This window comes from Protomyctophum parallelum (assembly GCF_964188405.1).
Source record: "Protomyctophum parallelum genome assembly, chromosome: 19".
In the NCBI taxonomy this organism is placed as follows: domain Eukaryota; kingdom Metazoa; phylum Chordata; class Actinopteri; order Myctophiformes; family Myctophidae; genus Protomyctophum; species Protomyctophum parallelum.
In genome coordinates, this window is record NC_139717.1 from 30,129,712 (window position 1) to 30,153,530 (window position 23,819).

Sequence of the window (23,819 nt, forward strand, 5' to 3'; positions counted from 1 at the left end):
AGAAAGAGATTGTGTGTGTGTGTGTGTGTGTGTGTGTGTGTGTGTGTGTGTGTGTGTGTGTGTGTGTGTGTATATATATATATATATATATATATATACTGTATGTGTGGAAGGAACTACCAGCTAATGTATTAATACATTCTAAAAGGTCTTACTTCAGCTGACTTGTAGTACTCTTTTTCAGTAGCTTCTTGACACATGCTTGCCCTCATCTCAAATTCCAGAAACCTCTGTTAATATTAAATGAAAGTACAAAGTGGAGCAGTGTACTGTATTAAACTTTTTTGTTCTTGGTTATAGATGTATAACTTTTAGTCTTTCTATTTTACAGTACCTCTGCTTACAGTATAACATACTGCGGGTTCTTGAACCACCCACATTTTCCGTAGAAGAATTACTGTAGGTTTATCTTATCTTCATATATTCTGAAATATGTGACGCTGTTGGAAAATCCTGTGGTCTCCGATATTTGGGCAGCAGAGGTAAACACTAAACAGTAGCATAACCACTTAAACCTTCTCTTCTTAGTAAAACAGACATGAGTTACAACTGTACTTGGACACCCTGGTGTGTCCCAAATTAGGGACACCAGGGTGAAAGTGGTTAAAACCTTGGGTGGACCTTCTCAGTGGACTGTGGAAGGAATGTTAGCATGTTTTCTCTCTGGTGGTCCAAAGTTTGGATAAAACTAGGGATGCACCGAAAGGGAAATTCTTGGCCGAAACCGAATACCAAATATAGGAAAGAGTTGGCCGAAAACCGAATATGATTAATATTCTATATATTTTTTCCTACCAATGCTGTCATGGCCGCACCTTAAATCTACCCGATTATGGCAAAATACATGATTATGGCAAAACCTAACTTAAATAATAATCACTATTATGGGTCCATAAAACATTTATTCAGCGCTTTTGAATGCATTAATTGCATACAATATTCAGTGATATATTTCCGGCCTTTTAGGGCCGAAACCGAATAGGCCGAAAATGCATTTTTAGCCATTTTCGGCAGAATATCTTCTGCGGCCGAATACTCGGTGCATCACTAGATAAAACATCTATGGTTAGTGTGAGTACCATGAAATACATAGACCAAATTACATCATGATGGGTTCAAATTCAGCTCATGGTCTGTGTTGCATGTTTTCTCTCTCCTGTCTGTCTCTTACTGTACTAATAAAGTTTTTATTGCAGGTCACAGTGATTAGATGCATGTCGCCCTGTTTTTCTATCTCTTTCCCCTCTGTTTCTCTCTCACTCTGCATTCCTCCACTGCTGTGTGTGTGTGTGTGTGTGTGTGTGTGTGTGTGTGTGTGTGTGTGTGTGTGTGTGTGTGTGTGTGAAAAAGTTCATTTCCCGTCAGTTAGTTACCGGTAGTTAGTCACCCCAGGCATGACCATATATGGTATGGTATATACGCTATATGCTAATTACCCAACATATGCAAGTTAGCATCCGTCAGTTTCTAAATGCTGGGGACTTTATGAAAAGCAGAGTGGGTGTCAAAATAGGTAGCAGCGCACGCAACACGCCGATTATTGTATCAATCTTGCTCGTTATTTGAGAGAGAGAGATTCTCTCCTCCAATTTATTCTATGTTAAATGATCCGATCATTATTTTTTTAAAGTTGAATGTAGGTACACAGTGGGTCCCTGCTTCACTAGAAGTGATTAGATGCATGTCGCCCTGTTTTTCTATCTCTTTCCCCTCTGTTTCTCTCTCACTCTGCATTCCTCCACTGCTGTGTGTGTGTGTGTGCGCGGGCGTTTGTTTTCAAATGCGGCTTGTTGGCAAACCAAGTGAGGAGATGGGAGATATAAAGACATATCATCATACTATAATTCTAACAATGTCTGTGTGAGTGTGTGTGTGTCAGAAACACCGCCGTATCTCCTCATTGCCTGCACCAATCGCTCCCACTTTTCACACAGGCATTGACCATATGAATATGGAGGGCGTAACGAAGCCCTTTTTTCGATTTGACACATTAATGATTAATAATGAATTTATTAGTGAATTAACCTCGCACCCTCACACACCTCCGCCCCTTAGCGACACCTGCATCACAGGCCACCGTTCTCACCGCTACCCCACTGGCATGCTTCCTCTAGCTACCGCCGCAACACAACAACGAGTGCCCTATACAATTTGGCGCCGCTGACTGTGTGTGTGTGTTGCATCCTTTGGCCGTCTTCTCCTGCTAAACTACACCGTTTGCACACATCTCACCATGCACAACAGCAACAGCTAGCCTGTCCACACATCAACCACTACTTTGCATTCATATTCATGTCATATTTACAGTACTACGGCCTTCACAGTGAGCGGGATATTTCCAACCCCCTCAATGCACCTACCCTTTTTCACACCGCCCCCAGGCAGGCATCTGACCACACGGGGAAAACAACTCAGACGCATACTACAGCTATTCCCAGGGCTCGACAGTGCGACTAGGTACTCGCATTTGCGACTAAAAATATCACCGTGTGAGTTGTAAAATTAGATTTGTAGCACAGGTGCGACTACAGGATTTGACCATTCAATCGTGATAAAGACAAGTCTCTGTCTACAGCAAGTGCACATTCTATAGTCGCGGTTCTATACCTAAATTTATATTTCTGAACGGCGGTGTCGTTCGCCAAAAAGAGCAGAGCTACAAGCTAACAACGAGGGTCAATGAGGTGTTCATTTGAAGATCTGTCCCTTTGCTCCCACCGCCCCTCCCCTCCCTGTGTTGCTGCTCAGTTCTCTTCCCTGTCAGCACTCAGCAGCGGAGCGAACGCAGCAGGGTAGTACAGAAGACAGAAGGAGTTGCTAGGACCCCGACACGTTGAATACTAAAGTTATTTAGAAAGTTTGTAATGTTAAAACATCACTTGATATAACTTTTAACCAAACGTGGGTGAAACAGCTTGCAGCCGCGCACGTAAAGAGTGCACGTGCGCACGCACTTGGAGTGGACGGATTGATTGATATACCAAAACAACCCTTGCTAGCACCTCGCTAAAAGCTTGTGCGCAGCGCAATATGAATGACCGACCTGGCTGGATATATTAGTCAGTGCCTAGCTCAGGTCCATAACTCTAAATGCAACGCTTCTGAACTGAAGCAGTCAAAGCCAAGGAGAATGTTACATTACTAATTCACCATCGAGTAGCCTCTGCACTAAATGTCACACTCACATGATAGAACAGCAAGATAAAAACGGATAGTCTGTCTGTCCATCCATTCATAAAATGAATTGACTATCTATCTATCTATCTATCTATCTATCTATCTATCTATCTGCATAGCAAACTAATAGTCTATCAGTATAAAAACTAATTGATTATATAGATTATATAAAAAATATGATATCCAGATGAATATCAATATTGTGATAATTTCTGAAAAGATATTGTGATATAATATTTTGTCATATTGCCTGCCCCTACCTCACCTCATATCACTTTATTAAAGAAAAATCACACCTGTGTGAAGTGAGGGGCACTCTTATCATCATACATCATGATTTAATTTACGTCATATTTAGCGGAATTTTGACCTAATTTCGTTATCGCTTGGACACCCAGCAACATATCCATATCCACTTTTGTGCCCAACCCAACTTACCAAGACCATCTGTAAACAATTCCCCACACTGAACATAATTTGCTGTTCATATATTCAGAACGGGTAAGGACTAGTATGTTATAACTAGGGCAAATAGGGCATTCCCTGTGATAATTATATGACATGTCATATAGAATAAATTGCAGAAGAGAATATCTCTCTAGCATATCACTGCTACGCTGATGACACTCAACTGTTTCTATCCTTCCCCACCTCTGCTACTCAGGTGGAAGAACGCATCACTGCATGCCTGGTTGACATCTCACAGCGGATGTCTTCTCACCACCTCAAGCTGAACCCAGCTTCTCTTCTTCCCAGCTACGTCCTGCCCCATGCAGGAGCTAACTAGCCAATTGATCGAAAATGCCGCAGCTCACCTGGTCTTCAACCAGCCAAAATTCTCACGTCTCCCCCTTTCTCCGCTCCCTCCATTAGCTCCCGGTCGCCGCCCACACAGAGTACAAAAATCTGATGCTAGCCTTAAAAGCAACCAAAGGAATGGCACCCCCATATCTTGCAAGTCTGATTGGACCCTACAGACCCTCCCGTGCACACGAATCAGCCGACGCAGGGAGGCTGGAAGTACCTTCGCTAAAATATCTGGGACAACGCTCCACACGTCCCAAACTCTTCTCCTTTCTGGCTCCAAAACTATGGAATGCACTTCCCATAACAATCAGAACTGCAGACTCACTCATCTCCTCACTTCTGCCGTAGTCTGAAAACCCACCTCTTCAGACTCCATTTTAGTACATAGCACTTGCTGTAGCACTTGCCTTAGCCTCAACAACCTACAGGTGTATGCATAGGCTCAACTTATGTAGACATACAGTAGCACTTTATAGTGTATACGCATAGTCTCATTATATAGACATTCTACTGTTAGGTTCTTAGCTTACGTATGATTCATGATGACTATTTTTATGTATTTGATGTATTACCATGTTTTTTTTTGCTCTTGCTTACTGTAAATTGCTGTTCAAAGGGTGAAAGACCATGTCTAGCTATGTGAAAGACAACTGCGAAAACGGATTAAATCGACCCCGGTCCGAATACTTTTTATACAGACGTAATATTTGGCGGCAGTGTGCAACGTGATTGACATTACGTGAGGTTGATTATTTTTTCCCATGCTCTGACATCTGGTCCGATATTCTTATTAATGGGTAAAATGGCACGGCAAGGCCTAACTAACCGATTAATAAAATGTCTCCAGATGGCCACCCCTTACAGAAATCATGTTGAATCTGGGGCTTCAACCCATTTTGGACAGAGGCCGATTCTAAAAACGCCTTGATGCTGCTATTTAAAAACAATGTTTTAAATACCATAATACTCATACTGTACAGAACCCCAAAAGGGGTTCCAGTCCAGAAGGGTTAGAACACCAAGAGGGGTCCTTCCCAGAATGGGTTAAAACCAAAACCTCTATGTAATGAACTAGGACTAGGCTTTTTCAGTTGTCCTGCTTTGAACAGGAACCACACACAACCCCACACACACACACACACACACACACACCACCTTGCCTTTCACCTTGCCTTTGAATCGTGTCATAAGGCTGAGTACCTGAGGCTAACCGGGAGATCCATCTAATTACCCCATTTGTATGTGCGAGGTATATGGGTGTGCACTGTGCACATATCGGGAGACACAGAATGTCTGGTATAAATTGCAAGTTATAAATGTGGCAAATCCCACTGTAAAATCTTACTTCATACCAGCAACTGAGAGAAAATGAGATGCCTGTACGCATCACACCCAGAGGTTGTGCACCCAGAGGTTAAGTTAACATTACACAGATTATACCATGGACCACACATCCCATCCCTAGTGCATTACTGCTAGCTTTATACACCCATGCCTGAGGAAGGTCATGTGTGACCGAAATGTTGCCAATACACACATTTTCATGTATTGGCAACTAGCGAAACCACAATTGCAGCAATATAACTTAACATACTGTAAAGTGGTATTTAACCTATGCCTTAATAAGCTTCATGGTATTGAGGGTCATCTCCTCTAATTGAAATATGTGCTTTAGAGAGGGATGTGAGTGGAGCACAAAAATAGATTTTGCAATACAAAATGTTCAATTCGTGCAAGTGGGCAGTGTGCAGTACTTTTTTTATTGTTGAGCTTTATACACCCAGAAATGTGTTTATGATGATTTGGTCCAAAGATTTGTGTATTTATCTTCAAAATGGGAGACTACACTGAGTGTTAATTTACCTCTGAAAGTGTACATGGTTTTTGTTCCATTTGCACAGCGTACAAGTTAAATTACCACCAGTGATTTGATTTGACTGTGTAGAGGTCTAGATAAGGTTGTTTAGTGTATGTGTTCCTGTGTGTAGGCTATGAGAGTGGGGAGGGAGTGCCATCCACTCTGATAACCTCTACAGGAAGATGGTGGAGCGACAGAGCTACGTGTCAACGCATGGGTTAGACCAGGGAAGCACGGGAGTGAGTCGAGTGGGTGAGAGGAAACGTGAGAAATTGAGCGATGATAATATTTGCCTGTTTGATAATATTCGCCTGTTTGCCGCACTCCTGCGGTGTGCAAGAACAAGCCTATGAGTACATGCCGTTATTATGGTGTGAGTCCAACAGCGGGAGTCACTGAGTGCATGTGTGACTTACGGCCTGATGTATGTTTAGCACTATGTGTATATATCCCTGTCCGTGTGTGTGGGAGACAACAACAAGGAAAAGTAGGTCAGCGCATTGCATAGCTTGAACACGCAGGCGCACTGAACATGAGAAAGAGAGAGAGAAATAGAGTGTGCTTGCGCAGGTCAGTGGCTGTGTGAGGTTGCTGTAGAAACTGCTAGCTGGGCTGTGTTTGTGGGCCAGATTCAACTAGGCCTCGAAGTGGACACCCCCACTGTACGCGCGCACACATGTGCACACACATGTGCACACACATGCACGCACACACGCGCACACGCACACACACACACACACACACACACACACACACAAATAAAATCTTCAGAAGGCTACTCGATGCCTTCCAACCTTGAGAGATGGATATCTGTATATCCGTTTCATGTTGCCAACTTAGCCACAGTGGAAATACAACAACACTGTTGCACAACCAAACATTGGTATTGTCTGTCAATCAGTCACTTAGCACCTGACCTTAGGTGCTGTGGCGGTGAGAAGTGAGCAGTTGCTTGTTTCACTGAGTGGGCTGTGCATGTACTGTATAGTGCTGCCTACACTACAGTATATAATGACACAAAATACTGTTTTCAACACATGAACCCTATTGTCCCTCTTCTGGGCATGTCATCATAGGTGCACATCGGGGGAACTGAAAAACATTTTCTGTGAAGACATATGTGACCAGTGCCAGTGATTTCAACCACAAGTCGGCACAGTTGATATACAGTTATAGATGAAAATACAATTAATTTCTTTTTTTGGTGGTTTTCGTTTTTAACACAGTTGGAATGTTAAAGAATGTTTTTATTCCATCAGAAAGTCGTTTTAGTGTCATTAAGTCGTTGCAATTGCTTAAACAAGTCACTATGTCTAATGTTTTAACAATTGGGTTAAGCAATGCTAACCAATGCTAATCAGAAAATCAGCTTTCCTTTCAAAGTATGCAAATTCCGCTAAAATCCGCTTTTTTGTACACAATCGTTTTTGAAGATAATACTAGTCTTTTACTAACTGGCTAACAGAAATAGCAGAGAAAGAAGTATTAACCATCGTATTTTGTAAAAAGTGTGTTTATTTTCGGTCCGCCTAAAGCTAATGTTCCAGATGGGGGCACTGGTGAATCAGAACAATGGAACATGCTTCCTGTTTCCAATAGCAGAAGAAGAAGACAATGTAAACATTGTAAACATTGTAACATTATGTCACCATAACGTGGCTATTATTAGTTACTTTGGAATGTACCTGCCATGAAAATTAAGGTCATAATAACGCAGATCACATCGATATGTAATATAGCGCGATATGTACTTGTTCTAGCTACAGGATTGATATCAATATAATGCTAAACGTAGCTAAAAAGCTATTGCGGGGTTGCCAGGTTCTGAGAAATAAGCAACCCGGTATATGAAAACAAGCCCAAAATAAGCGAAAATAGCCGATCTACAACAATACAAATCTTGTCCCTGGACCCTGGCAAGGCTGGCATACATTATTTTCTGCAGACAAATAATAATAACAGGCTAATATAGCTATTTTATTTGTAGGCTACTCATCTGGAACATTTACATAGGCCTGATCTAATAAGGGTCCACTTGGTTACCAACTCTCCATAATCAACTACACTTTAAAAACAAGCCCAAATAATCAACTACACTTTATTTTTGTCAAATACATTTTTAGTAACATGTTATAAATGATTATAAAATTGGTACAGTAGGCCTATGCATTATTTTTCTTTAGAAACAAGGCCAACTAATTATAATAAGCAGACATGGCAACACTGCTAATGGAGGAATGAAGGGAAAACAGCGCCCCCTAAAGTCATAGATCACTGCTGAAATCTTAGATGGGCTAATTCTTTACTTTCAGGTTTCCAATTCAACAAGTTTCAAATGGTCATATCTTCTTCATTTCCCCCCCAATTTCATAGCAATACATCATATGAAAGGTTACAGTGTGCAGTTTCATAATATGTAAAGAACTGAAAAATGACCATGGCCCCCTTGTATATTAAACCACTGGCACTGGTCACATATGTTGTAGTGGCCAAAAAGGTAGGGACTAAGTATAGAATCATGGGCGACCCTGGTCATCAAAGTATATAGGGTTTAAGTGGTTAAAATACATCCTACTTCAATACTTCCTACTTCAGGGATTCATCCCTTTCAAGTGGTCAACTAAAGACTATTCATCGTGAGTGGGGTGTAGTGTTTGAAATTTGAGCCAGGCAGAGGACAAACAACTGAGTGGGAGGTACCTCCCAGTGCAGTGAACAACTGACCACAGAAAACTAACAGGTCAGGAGGTGAGGCATGTTTGGACCATATGCAGCAGGTAGGAAACTAATATAAACGATTTGCCGTCTTATTGGAAAATTCTATTATGTAGCCATAGAGTGGATTATGATACGAGCGCTAATGATCTTTATCCTCACATACTGCAGCCGCTGAATGCATACATAATCCAAGTTCTTATGACTTTGACAATGAAAGAAGCAATACATTGTTCTACAAAATGGGAAATTCTTGATCATCAATTAAGGCTGTCACGATTCTCGATACGTATCGAAATCGAATCGAAATTGACGTTCGATACAGTGTATCGAAATCACGAGCTGACTATATATGAAATATTTCATTGCATGCGCACGTCCGTCAGTTTTTTCACCCCGGAACGTTTCTTACGGGACGTGTTTCAGCCAGTCGGACCGGATACAACGGTGCACCAAGCAGCCTTTAGCTCATTGCGTGCAGTCAGCAAAGAGCAGACAACAACATAGTCAAATTCATTCAATGAAGAAGCCGTTTATATCGCTTTTGTCCCGTGGATGAGACATTTAGATTTAAAAACGGATGAAAAGCATAGATAAAAGCATATAGTTGTGTACAGCACAGCGGAGTGACAGGTTCCATATGGGGCTGCCTGGAGTCTGGACTGATGCTGGTTTACACACTACGGCTGCTTCAGTGTGTTTCGCGACGAGCATAATATCACGGCAGCGTGAACAAAGCTGTGTTCGGTGCAAGACATGCTGACGCAGCCGGCGTGGAGGCTAGTAACGCCAGTCCAGCCCCATGGAAGCTCTCCCTAAGAGGCTGCTACATTATAGCGCAGTGAGCTCCTTTACAACTCTATGGCAGTGGTTCCCAAAGTGGGGTCCGGGGACCCCCAGGGGCACTTGAGGGAGTTCCAGGGGGTACCCAGCTAAATGATAGTTAGGAACCAAATGGAACCTTATGGGTCTGTAACTCAGAGAGTGTACAAATGGAACTAAATGGACCCTAGCGGCTCCATTTGGTTCCATTTGTACGCTCTCAGAGTTAAATTAGCATTGATTTTACAATATAAATTGGGGGTCCCAGAGATAGAAATGCCATTAAATAAGAGTCTGTAGACTAATGCATGTCAAACTGGGGGTCCTTGAAATTAAACGGGTTGAGAATGCTAGAGTCAAACTGGGGGTCCTTGAAATTAAACTGGTTGAGAATGCTAGAGCCGTAAAAATCTTCTCTTATTGGGATCCCTGGCATATATTTTCAAATGGGGGTCCACAGGCTAATTAGTGTCAATTTGGGGGTCCTTGACGTGAAAAGGTTTGGGAACCACTGGGGACTGGGAGTGAGAGGTTCCACCATGTGGGGCTAATGTTAGTCCCGACTCCAAGTAGGAGTTACAAAATGTTGGTATTGGTAAATCTGTTAAGGATGTTATGTCCTCTGAAGCAAAATAGATGTTTTCTAATGTTGTTAGTCACAGCACAATTATTTACTTACTTTCATTTTATTTAGTTTCTTAGAGTAGAGCTTAACAATAATGTAATCTCATCCTCTTAAAGAAACATCTGAAAATGATTGGTATAAAAACAAAAGTTTATATTGTTGGTTATTCTCATTCTCATGTATTATTAGTCACATAAAAGTAACATTGCAGAGATACAAGTGTTTTTCTTTACAAATCAAAACATTAGCCTAAATTAATAATCAATGTCATATATCGCTCTGCACTGAAAATACGAGGTTTTAAAAAATATCGATTGAATCGTATGGAATATCGTATCGTATCGAATCGTGACCTTACAATCGAAAGTTGAATCGAATTGTGGATTAGGCGAATCGTGACAGCCCTATTATCAATCAATGTAGCATCAAACAAAGGTTACTGAGTGTGGCTGTTTGATGTGTTTATAGCCACTGGCTTTATTTGCTGCCAACTTGAAACATTGGAGGCTGCTCCAAATTGAGAAAACACATAGCAGCCCACGCTGCACCACCACCACGCCACTAGCATGCTGCTGAACTCTGCCTTGCCCAGTCATCATCGCTCCACCCTACACCCTCCCGGCCTCCACAATGTTGGACTGACCGCTCCAGCCAGAGAAGTGTCTCTCTATTTTGTGTTGTAGCCCTGTAGCGTTGCTTGTTAAGAAGGAACATTATCTCAGCCATCAGACTCCTCCAACTGTTTCTACATTTGTGCTTGTTGTGAACCTCATGGATAATGAATTTACTGGCCTTTGTTTTTTTCTTTTTTCTTACTGAACTACCACTTGAGTCTTAATCCTGACCTATGAGTGTAGACTACCGAGAGGGGAGACGAGCAGCTAAAAATGAGCCAAGAATTCTTGGTTCATTTCTTGCCAAGTTTCGCTATTTTGGTTTTTCACAATAAAAGCTCCTGGATGTTGCGCAATGGGGTGAGTGTTGGCAGCATGGTACATTGAGAAGAGATCCTTGCCCAATCAGAAGACCTAGGTTCAAGTCCACCGTCTGTCCGGTTGATGTTTAGTGGCGCTCAAAACTTCACATGGAGGGAAGGCAGCAAGAAGAGAAATGCCAACCCCCAAGGCCTCATAATATCACGAATAAAAATAAACAACTTCAATTTTGGCTCTCCCTTCCTGTTACATTGCACACAACTGAAGCTGGCAGAAAAACAAATGGGAGACATGTCCAAATGTGACAAAAGTGGTGAGTAGGGCTATAGCCATAGACATATAAACGTAGACGCCCTTTCCGGCTCTGGAGTGGATGTGCTCAAGGGAGGGCAAAACTTTCCAGAGATTCCTTGCAAAGCACTGCGGAAGCATGAGCGTGCGTCGGGTCTGTAAGTCCCGGGAAAGATACGCTGTGATTGGCCAGTAATCAATTGAGTGGCAGCGTGACGTAACATGCCTTCCACACTTCCGGCGTACTTCCTCTCCCAGTGTAAATTCTTCTGGCCCTCCTTCAACACACATCGCTCCAACGAACTGCAGCGGCCAATGAGGCATCTATTTTATGGCTATTATAGCCATAATCGCAAGATTGCCATACACCCAAACAGTGTCAGGGCTCGAAATTTAACTGGGAGCACCAGTGCCACTGCAAATAATTGCTGTAGTGCGACCAAAACGATCGCGACCAAAGCTAGTCGCGACCAAAGCTGGCCAGTTCCGTCCCGCGAGATGATTTAATCCAATTTAGAGCATAAATATCTGAGCATGTAAAAAAAAAAAGTAAGTTCCTCCTAGTCCTAGTCCATTCCTGTCCAGAGTTATGATTTTTTAAAGAAATATCTCCTTGGCTTGTTCTGCTCACCCGTTGTCAGTCCGTGGACATTAAGTGGGTGAACATCAGACCTAAGGTCCTCAGCTGTGAGAGACAATAAAAGGGCTCAATTGAATGGAATGTGTGGAGGAAACACACACCCCTTTTTCCTAGACATGCAAATTAATGATGTTATGAAAATATTTTATATATATAAAAAGATTACTTAAATAAAAAAGCAGGCCTGCATAAAACAAAGGGTTTTGTAGCCATTTACAAATCCAGAAATTATAGCAGACAGTATTTAGAATTTAATTATATTTTCAAATGGTTTATTAATAATAATGAATTGCATTTTTATAGCGCTTTTCCAAGTGCTCAAAGCGCTTTACAATGGTTCATTCATTCATACATTGGGAGGTGAAGCGAACAGTCGACGCCAGCGTCCTCACTTCCCACATTCAGACACCAATGGTGGCAAGCTCACACCGACCAACTCATTGGAGGCAATGTAGGGTTCAGTGTCTTGCCCAAGGACACTTGACATGTGGACAGGAGGAGCCGGGATTCGAACCGCCGACCCAGGGATCATTGGACGACCTGCTCTACCTCCTGAGCCACAGCCGCCCACAAATTAAACGCTTCTTAAACAAAAATAGCATCTCATACCAACTGGCTTGTAGGCCAGTGGTTCCCAAAGTGGGGTCCAGGGACCGCTAGGGGTCCTTGAGGGAGTAACAGAGGGTGCACAGCTAAATGATAGTTAGGAACCAAATGGACCCTTATGGGTCTGAAACTGAGAGTGTACATACTATGGGTATACCAATTTCCCTGTTTAACTTTGATTTTGCAATATACAGTGGCGTCCCAGAGATATAAATGGGGAATGGTAGCCTAATTCAGGTCAAACTGGGAGTCCTTGAAATTAAAATGGCTGAAAATCATTGCTAGAGCCGTAAAAATCTTCTCTTATGGGGGTCCCTGGCATATATTTTCAAATGTGGGTCCGTGGGCTAATGACATGAAAAGGTTTGGGAACCACTGTTGTAGGCCAGTGGTTCCCAAACTTTTTCATGTCAAGGACCCCCCAGTTTGACATGAATTAGTCCACGGACCCCCATTTAATGGCATTTCTATCTCTGGGACCCCCAATTTATATTGTAAAATCAATGCTAATTTAACTCTGAGAGCATAGAAACGGAACCAAATAGACCCGTTATGGTCCTTTTGGTTCGATTTGTACACTCTCGAGTTACTGACCCATAAGGGTCCATTTGGTTCCAAATGATCATTTAGCTGGGTCCCCCCTGGAACACCTCCAAGTACCCATTGGGGTCCCCGGACCCCACTTTGGGAACCACTGTTGTAGGCTACAAGTGTAATACCAATAATGAATGTAAAAAATCGATTACATATTGGTGCTCGTTAAATTTTGGTGGGTGCTCCTAATTTTTTCTGGTGCTCCTTCATTCTGAATTTACATTCTGAGACTGAAAGTACAAATTTCGAGCCCTGGGTGTGCTGCCATTGATTGCCAGCTGTCATTGAACATGCATTGGGCGCTTCAAGTTATATATTTTGAAAACTGCCAATAATTTCAAAGTAATAATCTGCATGTCCACAGTAAATTGGATTTTTTTTTAAACTGTGAATTGAGTTTAACTGTGAAAGTATGAAGGAATAGGGAGGGTCCAAAGTTTCTAAGTGAAAGCATGTAAGACTAGTTAGGTGCCAAAGTTTTCTATTGACGATATTATGCTGGTGGCTCTGCTAAAGCAGCGCCGCACAATTATGGGGCCCTATTACAGGTCATCTCGACTCCACCAAGTCACTTCTCTGCTCTCTACACTCTTTTTGGTAATGTTTCGAAACTGTATTTATTCCCTATACCTCTTGTCTGTTACTCCTTCATTGTGCATTATAGTCTGGTGTTGTTGTCTTGTTTTTAGTCTGTCTTAGCTATTAAAAACCCAATAAAAACATAATATCTCCATCTTGGGGCAGGTTGGTATCTGTGTGTATCTGTGTTTACCTTTGTCCTGACGTGTCGCATGGAGAGGCCTTCCTCTTCCGGGAATCCGGTGTGGCAGGGTCCAGGGGACCTTCCCCTACTGCGCTCATCTTCAACACACCTGAAGCAGGAAAGAGTCACATTCAGCATAGTTATTATTATTCATTTATTTTATCATTTTCAATTAGGGCTATTATTTGTTTGCAACGTGTGTGGTGCTCAAATGATGTGAAGGTGTGACCAAAGTGATGGGAAGGAGCAGCCCTGGTGAGGGTTTCTGCAGCCAAACGATTGTGGCAGACAGACAAAGAAAAATCTGAAATGCAAAAAAAAAGAAAAAGAAAGAAAGAATTGAAAAGAAGAAATTATGTCTCTGTCCAGTCACAGTGGGTTTTAACAGCGGGCAACAGCCAGACAAATTTCCCGGAAGTGCATGTCAATGGGACCCGGCAACTACTGGCGATAGCAGGCGAACATGCCATCTTCGAAAATCAGTGGTAACAATTTGCGGTGTAGTATGGAAGGCTGGAACAAAATCAGTGCTCACAGCCAGTGATGGGCAGTAACAAGTTACTTTTGATATATTACTGTAATATTATTTTACCCACTAATGAGTAGTTAGTGTATGGTTTTACTTGATCACAAAATTGTAATATATTACTTTTGTTGCTTAACTTTATTGGAGTCTGCGTATGAATTGATTTGACATCATTTAGAAAGACACACACACATTTCTCTATCAGGTCCCACAATTAACAGTGCATGTTGGAGCACAAACCAAGCCATTAAGTTAAAGCTACAGATCTGGAGACGGTTACAAAAAAAAACCTTCCCGCTAGAGATGCTCCGGTAATCGGCCACTGATCGGAGATCGGCCGTATCGGCAGATATTCACTCCGATCGGTGATCGGCAATTTACCCTATAATATAGGGTAAATTGCAATCACATATTATGTGATTGCAATTTACCCTATGTAGAGAAACCGATCTTTTACACTATTTAAGTGGTATAAATGTCAATCAGATATATAGTGTAATGTAGTAGTGTTGCATTTTTGTGACAGGCCTAACATTCCCCCCTTCCTCCACACACACACATGTTGGAAATATTCAAATTTGCCTCTTACGCACAAGATCGGTATCGGCCATATCGGTATCGGCCAGTCATGAGAAAAACAATCGGTGATCGGGATCGGCCCCAAAAAACCTGATCAGAGCATCCCTACTTCCCGCAGCATTGAAGCCACAGTGGGCTAGCTAGATCAGGGGTTCCCAACCACTGGTACTGGAGGAGTTGCCCAAAAAAGGAAACAAAAGTGGAAAGAAATATGTATACTACTACAGGTAGTTCTTCTGACCAAGCAATTGATTGAAATAGGCCGTCTAGTCCAGCTGTGCTGAAATGGGCATGACAGCACACCTAGCCGTTAATAGAGGTTTTGAGAACGGGTGAACCACATTAGAAATATCATCAGTTGTGGGGGGCACCCGCTGGCCTAATGGTCCAGGCGCATACCACATATAGGCTCTGGCCTGTCACAGGTTCAGGTCCCGTTCATGACGACCTTTGCTGCATGTCTCTCCCACTCTCTCACTCCCTTTTTCCTGTCCGTCTTCACTGTAATTATCAATAAAGGCACAAAAGCCGAAAACTAATCTTTAAAAAAAAATATATATATATATATCATCAGTTGTGCTGATTGGTGATTACTAAGTTTTGTAAGAGCAGCAGCATTATTGGCTTAGGAATGGAACAAAAGGGCCAGGTATAAGCTCCTGTATCTTAACATCACTTATTATGGTGGTACATGGAGAGCCAAATATTTTCTGAGGTCGTACTTCAGTATAAAAAGGTTGGGAACCAATGAGCTAGATCATTCATAAATACAAGAAGTTTGGAACCACCAGGACTCTTCCTAGAGATGTCCACCTGGCCGAGCTGAGCAATTGCAGGAGATGGGTCTTGGTCAGGGAGGCCTGCTTTCATTTCGCACAGCAAGAGACTGGAGGAGTGGAGGTGTGCCCCTTGCACCTAGTACTAGTATGGATCCCTTGGGGCATTTTCACATTCTAATACAGCCTGAAAACCAATTCTGGCAGCCAGCTCAGTAGTGTGCTGCGCTAATCATTGGACTCCCAATCCACACCTTGTGGGAATTAATCCGGCTGCCGCCACTATTTTTCAAACAACCGCAGACTAGTTTATTTGGCCGATAAAGTATAGTTCTAGACCGTGACGGAGGGGCGCCGTCTCTATTGAACTTGAGCCACGAGAGGCACAACCGAGCGGGCTAAAGTGTGCGAGTTGCCTTGTTGAAAGTTAGCTAGAGCCGACTCAGCCCTGTCAGGCGCAGAATAGTAAAATATTACCCCCCCAAGGCAATGCCAACACTGAGCAATATTGCCCACCACGGAGCAAAGCCAGGCAGTGCTGTCCTCCTGGAATAGAGGCACATCTAACAGCGCTGCATGTCAAAGTACAGAGACATCCATAATGAAACCCTGCATTGGACCTCAGACTGTACAGGATAACAGATGTAACAGACATGGAGCCTAAGAACACAGGCAAGATAACAGAGGTCACAGACATGGAGCCTAAGAACACAGACAGGATAACAGAGGTAACAGACATGGGCCTAAGCACACAGACAGGATAACAGATGTAGACATGGACCTAAGAACACAGACAAAATAACAGAGGTCACAGCCTAAGAACAGAGACAGGATAACTGAAGTCAGTCATGGAGCCTAAGAACAGAGACAAGATAACAGAGGTCACAGCCTAAGAACAGAGACAAGATAACAGAGGTCACAGCCTAAGAACAGAGACAAGATAACAGAGGTCACAGCCTAAGAACAGAGACAAGACAACAGAGGTCACAGCCTAAGAACAGAGATAAGACAACAGAGGTCACAGCCTAAGAACAGAGACAAGATAACAGAGGTCACAGCCTAAGAACAGAGACAAGACAACAGAGGTCACAGCCTAAGAACAGAGACAAGACAACAGAGGTCACAGCCTAAGAACAGAGATAAGACAACAGAGGTCACAGCCTAAGCACACAGACAGGATAACAGAGGTCACAGACATGGAGCCTAAGCACACAGACAGGATAACAGAGGTCACAGACATGGAGCCTAAGAACACAGACAGGAACAGGATAACAGAGGTCACAGACATGGAGCCTAAGCACACAGACAGGATAACAGAGGTCACAGACATGGAGCCTAAGCACACAGACAGGATAACAGAGGTCACAGACATGGAGCTAAGAACAGAGACAAGATAACTGAGGTCACAGACATGGAGCCTAAGAACACAGACAGGATAACTGGGGTCACAGACATGGAGCCTAAGTACACAGACAAGATAACTGAGGTCACAGACATGGAGCCTAAGTACACAGACAAGATAACAGAGGTCACAGATTGACAATGAAGATAAGTTAATGTTTGTTTTTAGATCAACGTTTGTTTTAAAAACGCCATTCACAATGAAGGGAAAATGTACGTCATCTTGTCACCAACACAAACATTAATTTAAATCCCATTAACAAAAAAGATAATTTAATGTTTGTTTTGACACCGTTTGTTGTACATCATCATTACATCACCTCCTCGATGTTGTAAGATGATAAGAGCGCCCCTCACTTCACACAGGTGTGATTTGTGACATTGTATGTAAAATTGTGAGCAAAAAAAGATTTAATCAATTTTTGAGTAAGGCTGTAACATAACAAAATGCGGAACAAATTAAGGGCGGTGACTACTTTCACTAGACACTGTATGAGGGAATTCTGTGAGATCATGAGAACTCGCAGTCAGACACAGAGGCAACGGTACAGTACAGTACAGTACAACTCCAATACAGAATGAGAGGCGGGTACAAAGATGAGTGCACAAAATGTACAACTTTGTGTACAACTTCACTTGCTCACACAGATAGTGTCCAAAGGTGTGACAGGGAGATGAACTGGTACTGTACGTCATTAGCAGATACTATTTGTACACATATCTATAAATGTTTACACATATAGTGTCTGCATCCGTAAAAAACAGACAATTTACATGCTGCAGTATTGACATTAGAGTGTTATAAAGCACAGATGTGCATGAATGCACATACAAATATATCCTAAATGCTTCTGCGCACAAAAGCACTGTAAAACCCAGGGCAGTGGAGTGGGGTGGGGTGGTTGGGGGAAACAAGCAGCTATTGTCACGGTGCGGGGCCACGCTGCTCACAGGATTGCTAATCTTTCTCCGGCCTAGCCTCGTTTACATTTCACCTCAGTTCACCCCTCTCCTCCGCCCAGCCCAGCCCAGCCCCACGCCCTCCTCCCCTGCACGCTACAACATCTGCAGCAGCATCTCTGTTCCATCCCCACGTCAGGATCTGTCTGTGTAGCCATGGCAACAAGCGCACGCTGCAGATTGTGCAGCGAGGGAATTCTGCGAGCTCACACTCAGACACAAAGGAACAGCGATACAGTACGGCACGACACCCGAGTAAAATGAGAGGCGTGTACAAAGATAAGATAAGTAAGACGTGAGTGCACAAAATGTACAATGTGGTGAAGGCTACAACTTGAGTGTGGCATGGATATGTACCGCACGTTAGCAGATACTATGTACAGTAGTATCTATAAATATATACACACGTACAGCTGAACCACAGCTGCAAAATAAGAAACAAACAGCATATGTGCGTGCTGTAGAAACCCAACATTAGAATGCTGTAAAAGCATGGATTTGCGTGACAAAAAGGAATGCACACACAAGCCGCATTGACACCGTACGGGAACTCAATGCTCACAGGATTGCTAATCTTAGCCTCGTTTACATTTCACCTCAGTTCACCCCTCTCCTATCCCCCCCCCCCAGCTCGTAACAAATGGTGCTTTAAAGAAGGAAAAAAATAAAGCATCCATCTGCGGCATATGAGAAAGCAAAGTATAGTGATGCACACATCAATAGTACGTGAGTAAAAATAGAAATGGGAGCTATTTTTCCACAGAAACCCCAACTGCTTTCCGTGCGGCACTTAAGATATTGAGCCCAAGATTCTGTGGTCAGTGAAATGGCTTGTAGCTTTCCAGCTCCTTCTAGCTGCTACTTCAGGTGCACTGTGTGATGTTCTATTGTGGACACACACATAGACCAGACTAATGCTCTCCATACACTGTAAGGCTTTTTGCCTTGCAGTTTTGCACCCACCACTACTGATAAAACCATAAAGACGACCTTAGTGACGACGACCTAGTCATGATTGGCTGGCCCCTTACCCAACAATAGTCTGAACGGCATAAAAACCCATACTCTGAACACTAATGCGGAGCGAGGGGCAAGAGAAGCTAATGTCATGAGCTAACTGAAGCAGCTTTCTGCTTCTACGGGCAGACGGCGTGGAACAAACTCCCACTGTACCTTCGACAGGCAGCCTTGGTAGACATTTTTAAAGCACAGCTCTACTTCTACTCTCTTGCTTTTAATTGATCTTTTAAATTCCTCGCTGTATTGCATTACTGCTGTTATTTTAATGTTTTATGCCTTGCTTTTCTTTTCATTTTTTCTCCATTGCTCTGTAAAGCACTTTGAGCTGCATTTCATGTCATGAAAGGTGCTATACAAATAAAGCTTTATTATTATTATTATTATTATTATTAACTGGAGCTAGAGGACAACCATAAACACAGTGAGTGACCAACAAAAGAATGTCGGAAACAAACGAAAACGGGCGCTACAAGAGCTTGTTGCACCTGGCAGTTATGACAGAGTCATTCTTGTTTAGAAGCTTACAGTCCAGATTTACTCACATTTAACAGAATGTTAAGCGACAAGTCTTTTATGAGCCACTTTGTGTTTTTAATCCCAGTGCTGCACACGCTGACTGATTTTGCAAGGACCAGGAGCCATGTGATGTGACGCATTATGTTATCAGAATTCTTTCTGAGATTATTGACGTGTTTGCAATCGAAAAGCGGCAACAAACACCAACTGGCACAAAAGCCTCATGGTAAAATCAAAGCACCATGCTATCAAGACATCAAATACAACCAACGAGATACAATACAACCTTTTGGAGAATTCATTATGTGGTAATTTTCCTTAAAAGGAGAAAGTAAAAGATGTGTTTAAAAAATGTACTGCTTGTCCTACTAGACCCCAGGATTACATCTGTCCACAAAAGATCAATATCTTGCATTTGTTTGTGCACATGTTTGGAGTACTATGTTTTGCATGAATTAGTCAAACCAGGTTTCAAATAACAATTGCAAAGTATTTGAGGAAGTCCTTCCAGGTAATGGGTTGCACTCGGTTTAGGCTTTGCTGTATACCCATGGGTCTTCCTACATGAGCCAAGATTATCAGTGGTGAGGAAATGTATGGGGGCGCATGGATGTAGGCGGATACTGGCTAATCAAATTGATTGGCCAACTTCATTGATTGGCCAACTAAGGTTCCAGCACACCACTGTGAAGACTGGGGTTCGATGCCAAGTGGTTGTCTACTCTACAGTCTACACCATCCCTAAGACTAACAGTAAGGGTCACCAGTGATAGGGATTATTACAGTTACAGTTAACTATGGAATCGTGCAATTCCCGTCAGTATGACGTTTTGGTTGGTCACCCCAGGTGAGAGAGCATGTGACGTCACGTGACATCATCAGGGATGGAGATCTGTCATGTCATCAATATTAGGCGTCTTACTGGTACACATATATATGATATCCCAATTTTTTGCCCACTGTGATTCTGCCAACTTTTCCCATTTTCTGGATACTATTCTTTGTCATAATTTTTGCGTTTTCAGAAGCAAAATCCACTGAAGTGAGGGGATCAGGGGATCATCATTGAATCTATCACATCAATTGTCCGAGCAGGCCGAACATTGGCCGAGCAGTACAATGTCATTTTAGGATATCAGATTCCTCTGTACAGTACACGCTCAAATAACCACCACCATTCATTTCCACATAGCTTTGATCATGATGAGTACATCCATGTGCTTTAGGAAGTCAACAGTCTACTAAACACTCCTGTGAGAGAAGCGTGCTCACAGATTAGAAGTTGCTGCAGTGCAGGCTGCCAGGTGTGGCCAGACTAATGTCACTGTGTAGGTATTGGTCTGGAACCTCGGCGTGGAAGATTAATTTCTAAGGGGCGGTCACAAACGTCACAGCTGTTGCTTGGGGTGGTGGAATATTTTTTCGACACTATGACAAACAATGGCACAATTTTATTTTTTCTGACCTGAGATCAGATTCTAAAAATGACTTCTACATCCTGACAGTTTTCTGAAAAAGCTACGTTTCTAGTCAGTTGTTCTTCGATTTCTAAAAAATAGCAGACCTTTAAGCTCGTAGCGCGCCACTCGGTGGCGCGCTATGAGCTTGTAGATCTGCTATTTTTCAATAGTTAAAGCATGACATGATGCTAACACCAAAAGGGGTTCCGGCCCCAAAATGGGTTAAAGCAGATTTTCATGAAATGGTAGTTACACGACGGGGTGATTCTACAAAGGTTAGTGAAAAACTCCTGCAGTGAAGTTATTTTGACGATCGTAAACTAAAGCGCTGTAAGTGTTAAAATATAATTCACTCGAAGGTTTACATTTTCCATTAGAGTCCAGTTCATATACAGAGTATTACCTGCTCGGCTGCTTCTCTGCAGCAGTCTCACAGTATGAGTGGGCAGGTGTGAACATTTTGGATTTTGCTATCCTTTGTTTTGTGATCCATTTGTGCTGAGCCACGCCAGTATGAAGTTCAATCGTTAATATCTAAGATAACAAGCTTTATGTCATCTAAATGGCAGAAAATCGAGTCAGACAGAATTGAGGCAAATTTGTAGAGTGAAGATGATGGATTTGGATTTGGTCTGCAATTTCCAATCATTGATGACATTTTCATGTCTCTATCACATGAATTTGCAGAACCGCAGCAGGAGAAAGACCATCCAAAAACAAACAATAGGGTTTCAGCCTTTCAGGCATGCACCCGTAGACATCTGCACTGAATCTCTGTATGAGTGAATGTTTAAAAACATAGCCAATCAACTAAATAAAAATAAAATATTATAATATAATATGCACTTACATTCAGTGATGTGTGACCCTGGTAAGCTTGAATACTTGTTAACGTGTGAATGCAAAAGCATGGTAATAGCCTTGAGTCTCCTTTCTCCTGGTCTTTGAATGTCATAAATAACAAGCGTGGGAGGTTTGGTCTCAGTTCATGTCGCTGTCCAAACCCTTTTCTCTAACTTGTTATGAATGTAGACAAAACAAAGTTTCACAATGTGATTTACAAAATCTTTTTTCTCTACAACGTGTATTGACTCTCTATCAGACTTCCACGGCCTGTAGTCTGCTTTTAAAGGAATAGAGAAGCAAGCAGCTGCTGCCAGGCCAGTTCCTGAGGCTACTGTTATGGTTAGCTCTGCGATCTACCATCGCCATAACATAACTCCTGGCATCCTGGGACACATGATAAGAGCTCACTTATAACCTTTTTTCTACAACAATTACCAAGTATATTCGCCTTATATACTGTATAAATAACTGGTGATTGATACTTTCCCATTGCCAGTATGTCTCTATGTTCTTTATTTCCTCTGTTTCAACACCACAAATGCACCATAGGTCTCCAAACTCACAACAGGAGCTACAACCACCATTACTCTTTATGTCCTCTTTATGTCCCTCACATCAGGAGAGCTGAAAGCAAGGGAGATCTTTCATAGCATAGCATCATGCCAGAAAAGAGGGGGAAATTAGTCTACCTGTGTCCTGTTTCCATCAATGCCAATCAGAGCTGCCTGGAGACAATTATACATGCACATATTTCAGACAATTTTGAGTAATCTTTCCTGAGAATGAATTAATTTTAACCTTTCACATTAACCCATTCTGACCTGAGATCAGATTCTACAAATGTCTTCTACATCCTTGTTTCCGTATTGTATGATTATTTATTAGAATCTAGTTATGGGACCTTGCTTGTCGATACAGTATGGAGGAATGACATACCAAATCTAGATCCAGACTGGAGCTGGGATACAGTGTGGTCTAATGTTGTCCTGTCTTCTAGGAATCCTGATCATCAACAAATTCATCTAAATTTTGTTCATAGGACATACTTAACCCCCCGTAGATTGTGTGCTATGCGGATTTTAAATAATCACAACTGCACTTTCTGCACTTCAAACACCATAGGTACATTCTTTCATATGGTGTGGGAGTGTCCGAGTGTCCTCACATTTTGGAATTTGGTTGCTACTAACCTTTCGACTATTCTACAAGTTAACATCACACCCTCCCCATCTCTATTCTTATTAAATGATGTATCCCAGTTGCCATTAAATAACACCCGTATTCGTGTCTTCTTTGCTGGCGTAACGGCCGCAAAGAAGATGGTTGCTTCGCACTGGAAACCGCCTCATACATTGTCATTTCGCCAATGGGCTTTGACCTTTCTGGATATCATTTATCTAGAGATGTCTACAGCAAGATTGCATGGTGCAAAAGAGGAAAACATTGAGATTTGGTCTGGTATTGCAGATTTGGTTGGGGGCATGGTTTGATCATTATTATTGTTATTATCATTATTTATTTGTTTTTTTGTTTCCATTGCACAGTGGTAGGAGTGATGACATTATGTGGCATCTTTGGTCTCGGGGGGGGGGAGGGGTGGGTGGGATTGTTTGTTTTTGTGTTCCTTGCTTTTGCTGTTGTGTGTTGTTTTATGTGTGTTTTGTTTGCTTTGAGTCTTTCATGTTGTTAACGTGTCTTATTGTGATTTTTGACAAAAAAAAAATGACTTCTACATCCTGACAGTTTTCTAAAAAAGCTATGTTTCTGTGTCAGTCGTTCTTCGATTTTTTTAAAATATCAGACCTACAAGCTCGTAGCGCGCCACTGAGTGGCGCGCTACGAGCTTGTAGGTCTGATATTTTTCAATAGCTAAAGCATAACATAATGCTAACACTAAAAGGG

General features: G+C 42.3%; 1 protein-coding gene across 1 annotated transcript in view; it reads right to left on the bottom strand.

Moving 5' to 3' along the window:
* The window catches only part of ncoa1 (nuclear receptor coactivator 1), a 99,783-nt gene that overhangs the window by 31,062 nt on the left and 44,902 nt on the right, over positions 1 to 23,819 (bottom strand). The window contains exon 3 of the mRNA XM_083790807.1: positions 13,843 to 13,942. Coding sequence (XP_083646933.1) covers positions 13,843 to 13,931 — 89 coding nt within the window. The 5' untranslated portion in view covers positions 13,932 to 13,942. The remainder of the gene's footprint in view (positions 1 to 13,842; positions 13,943 to 23,819) is intronic.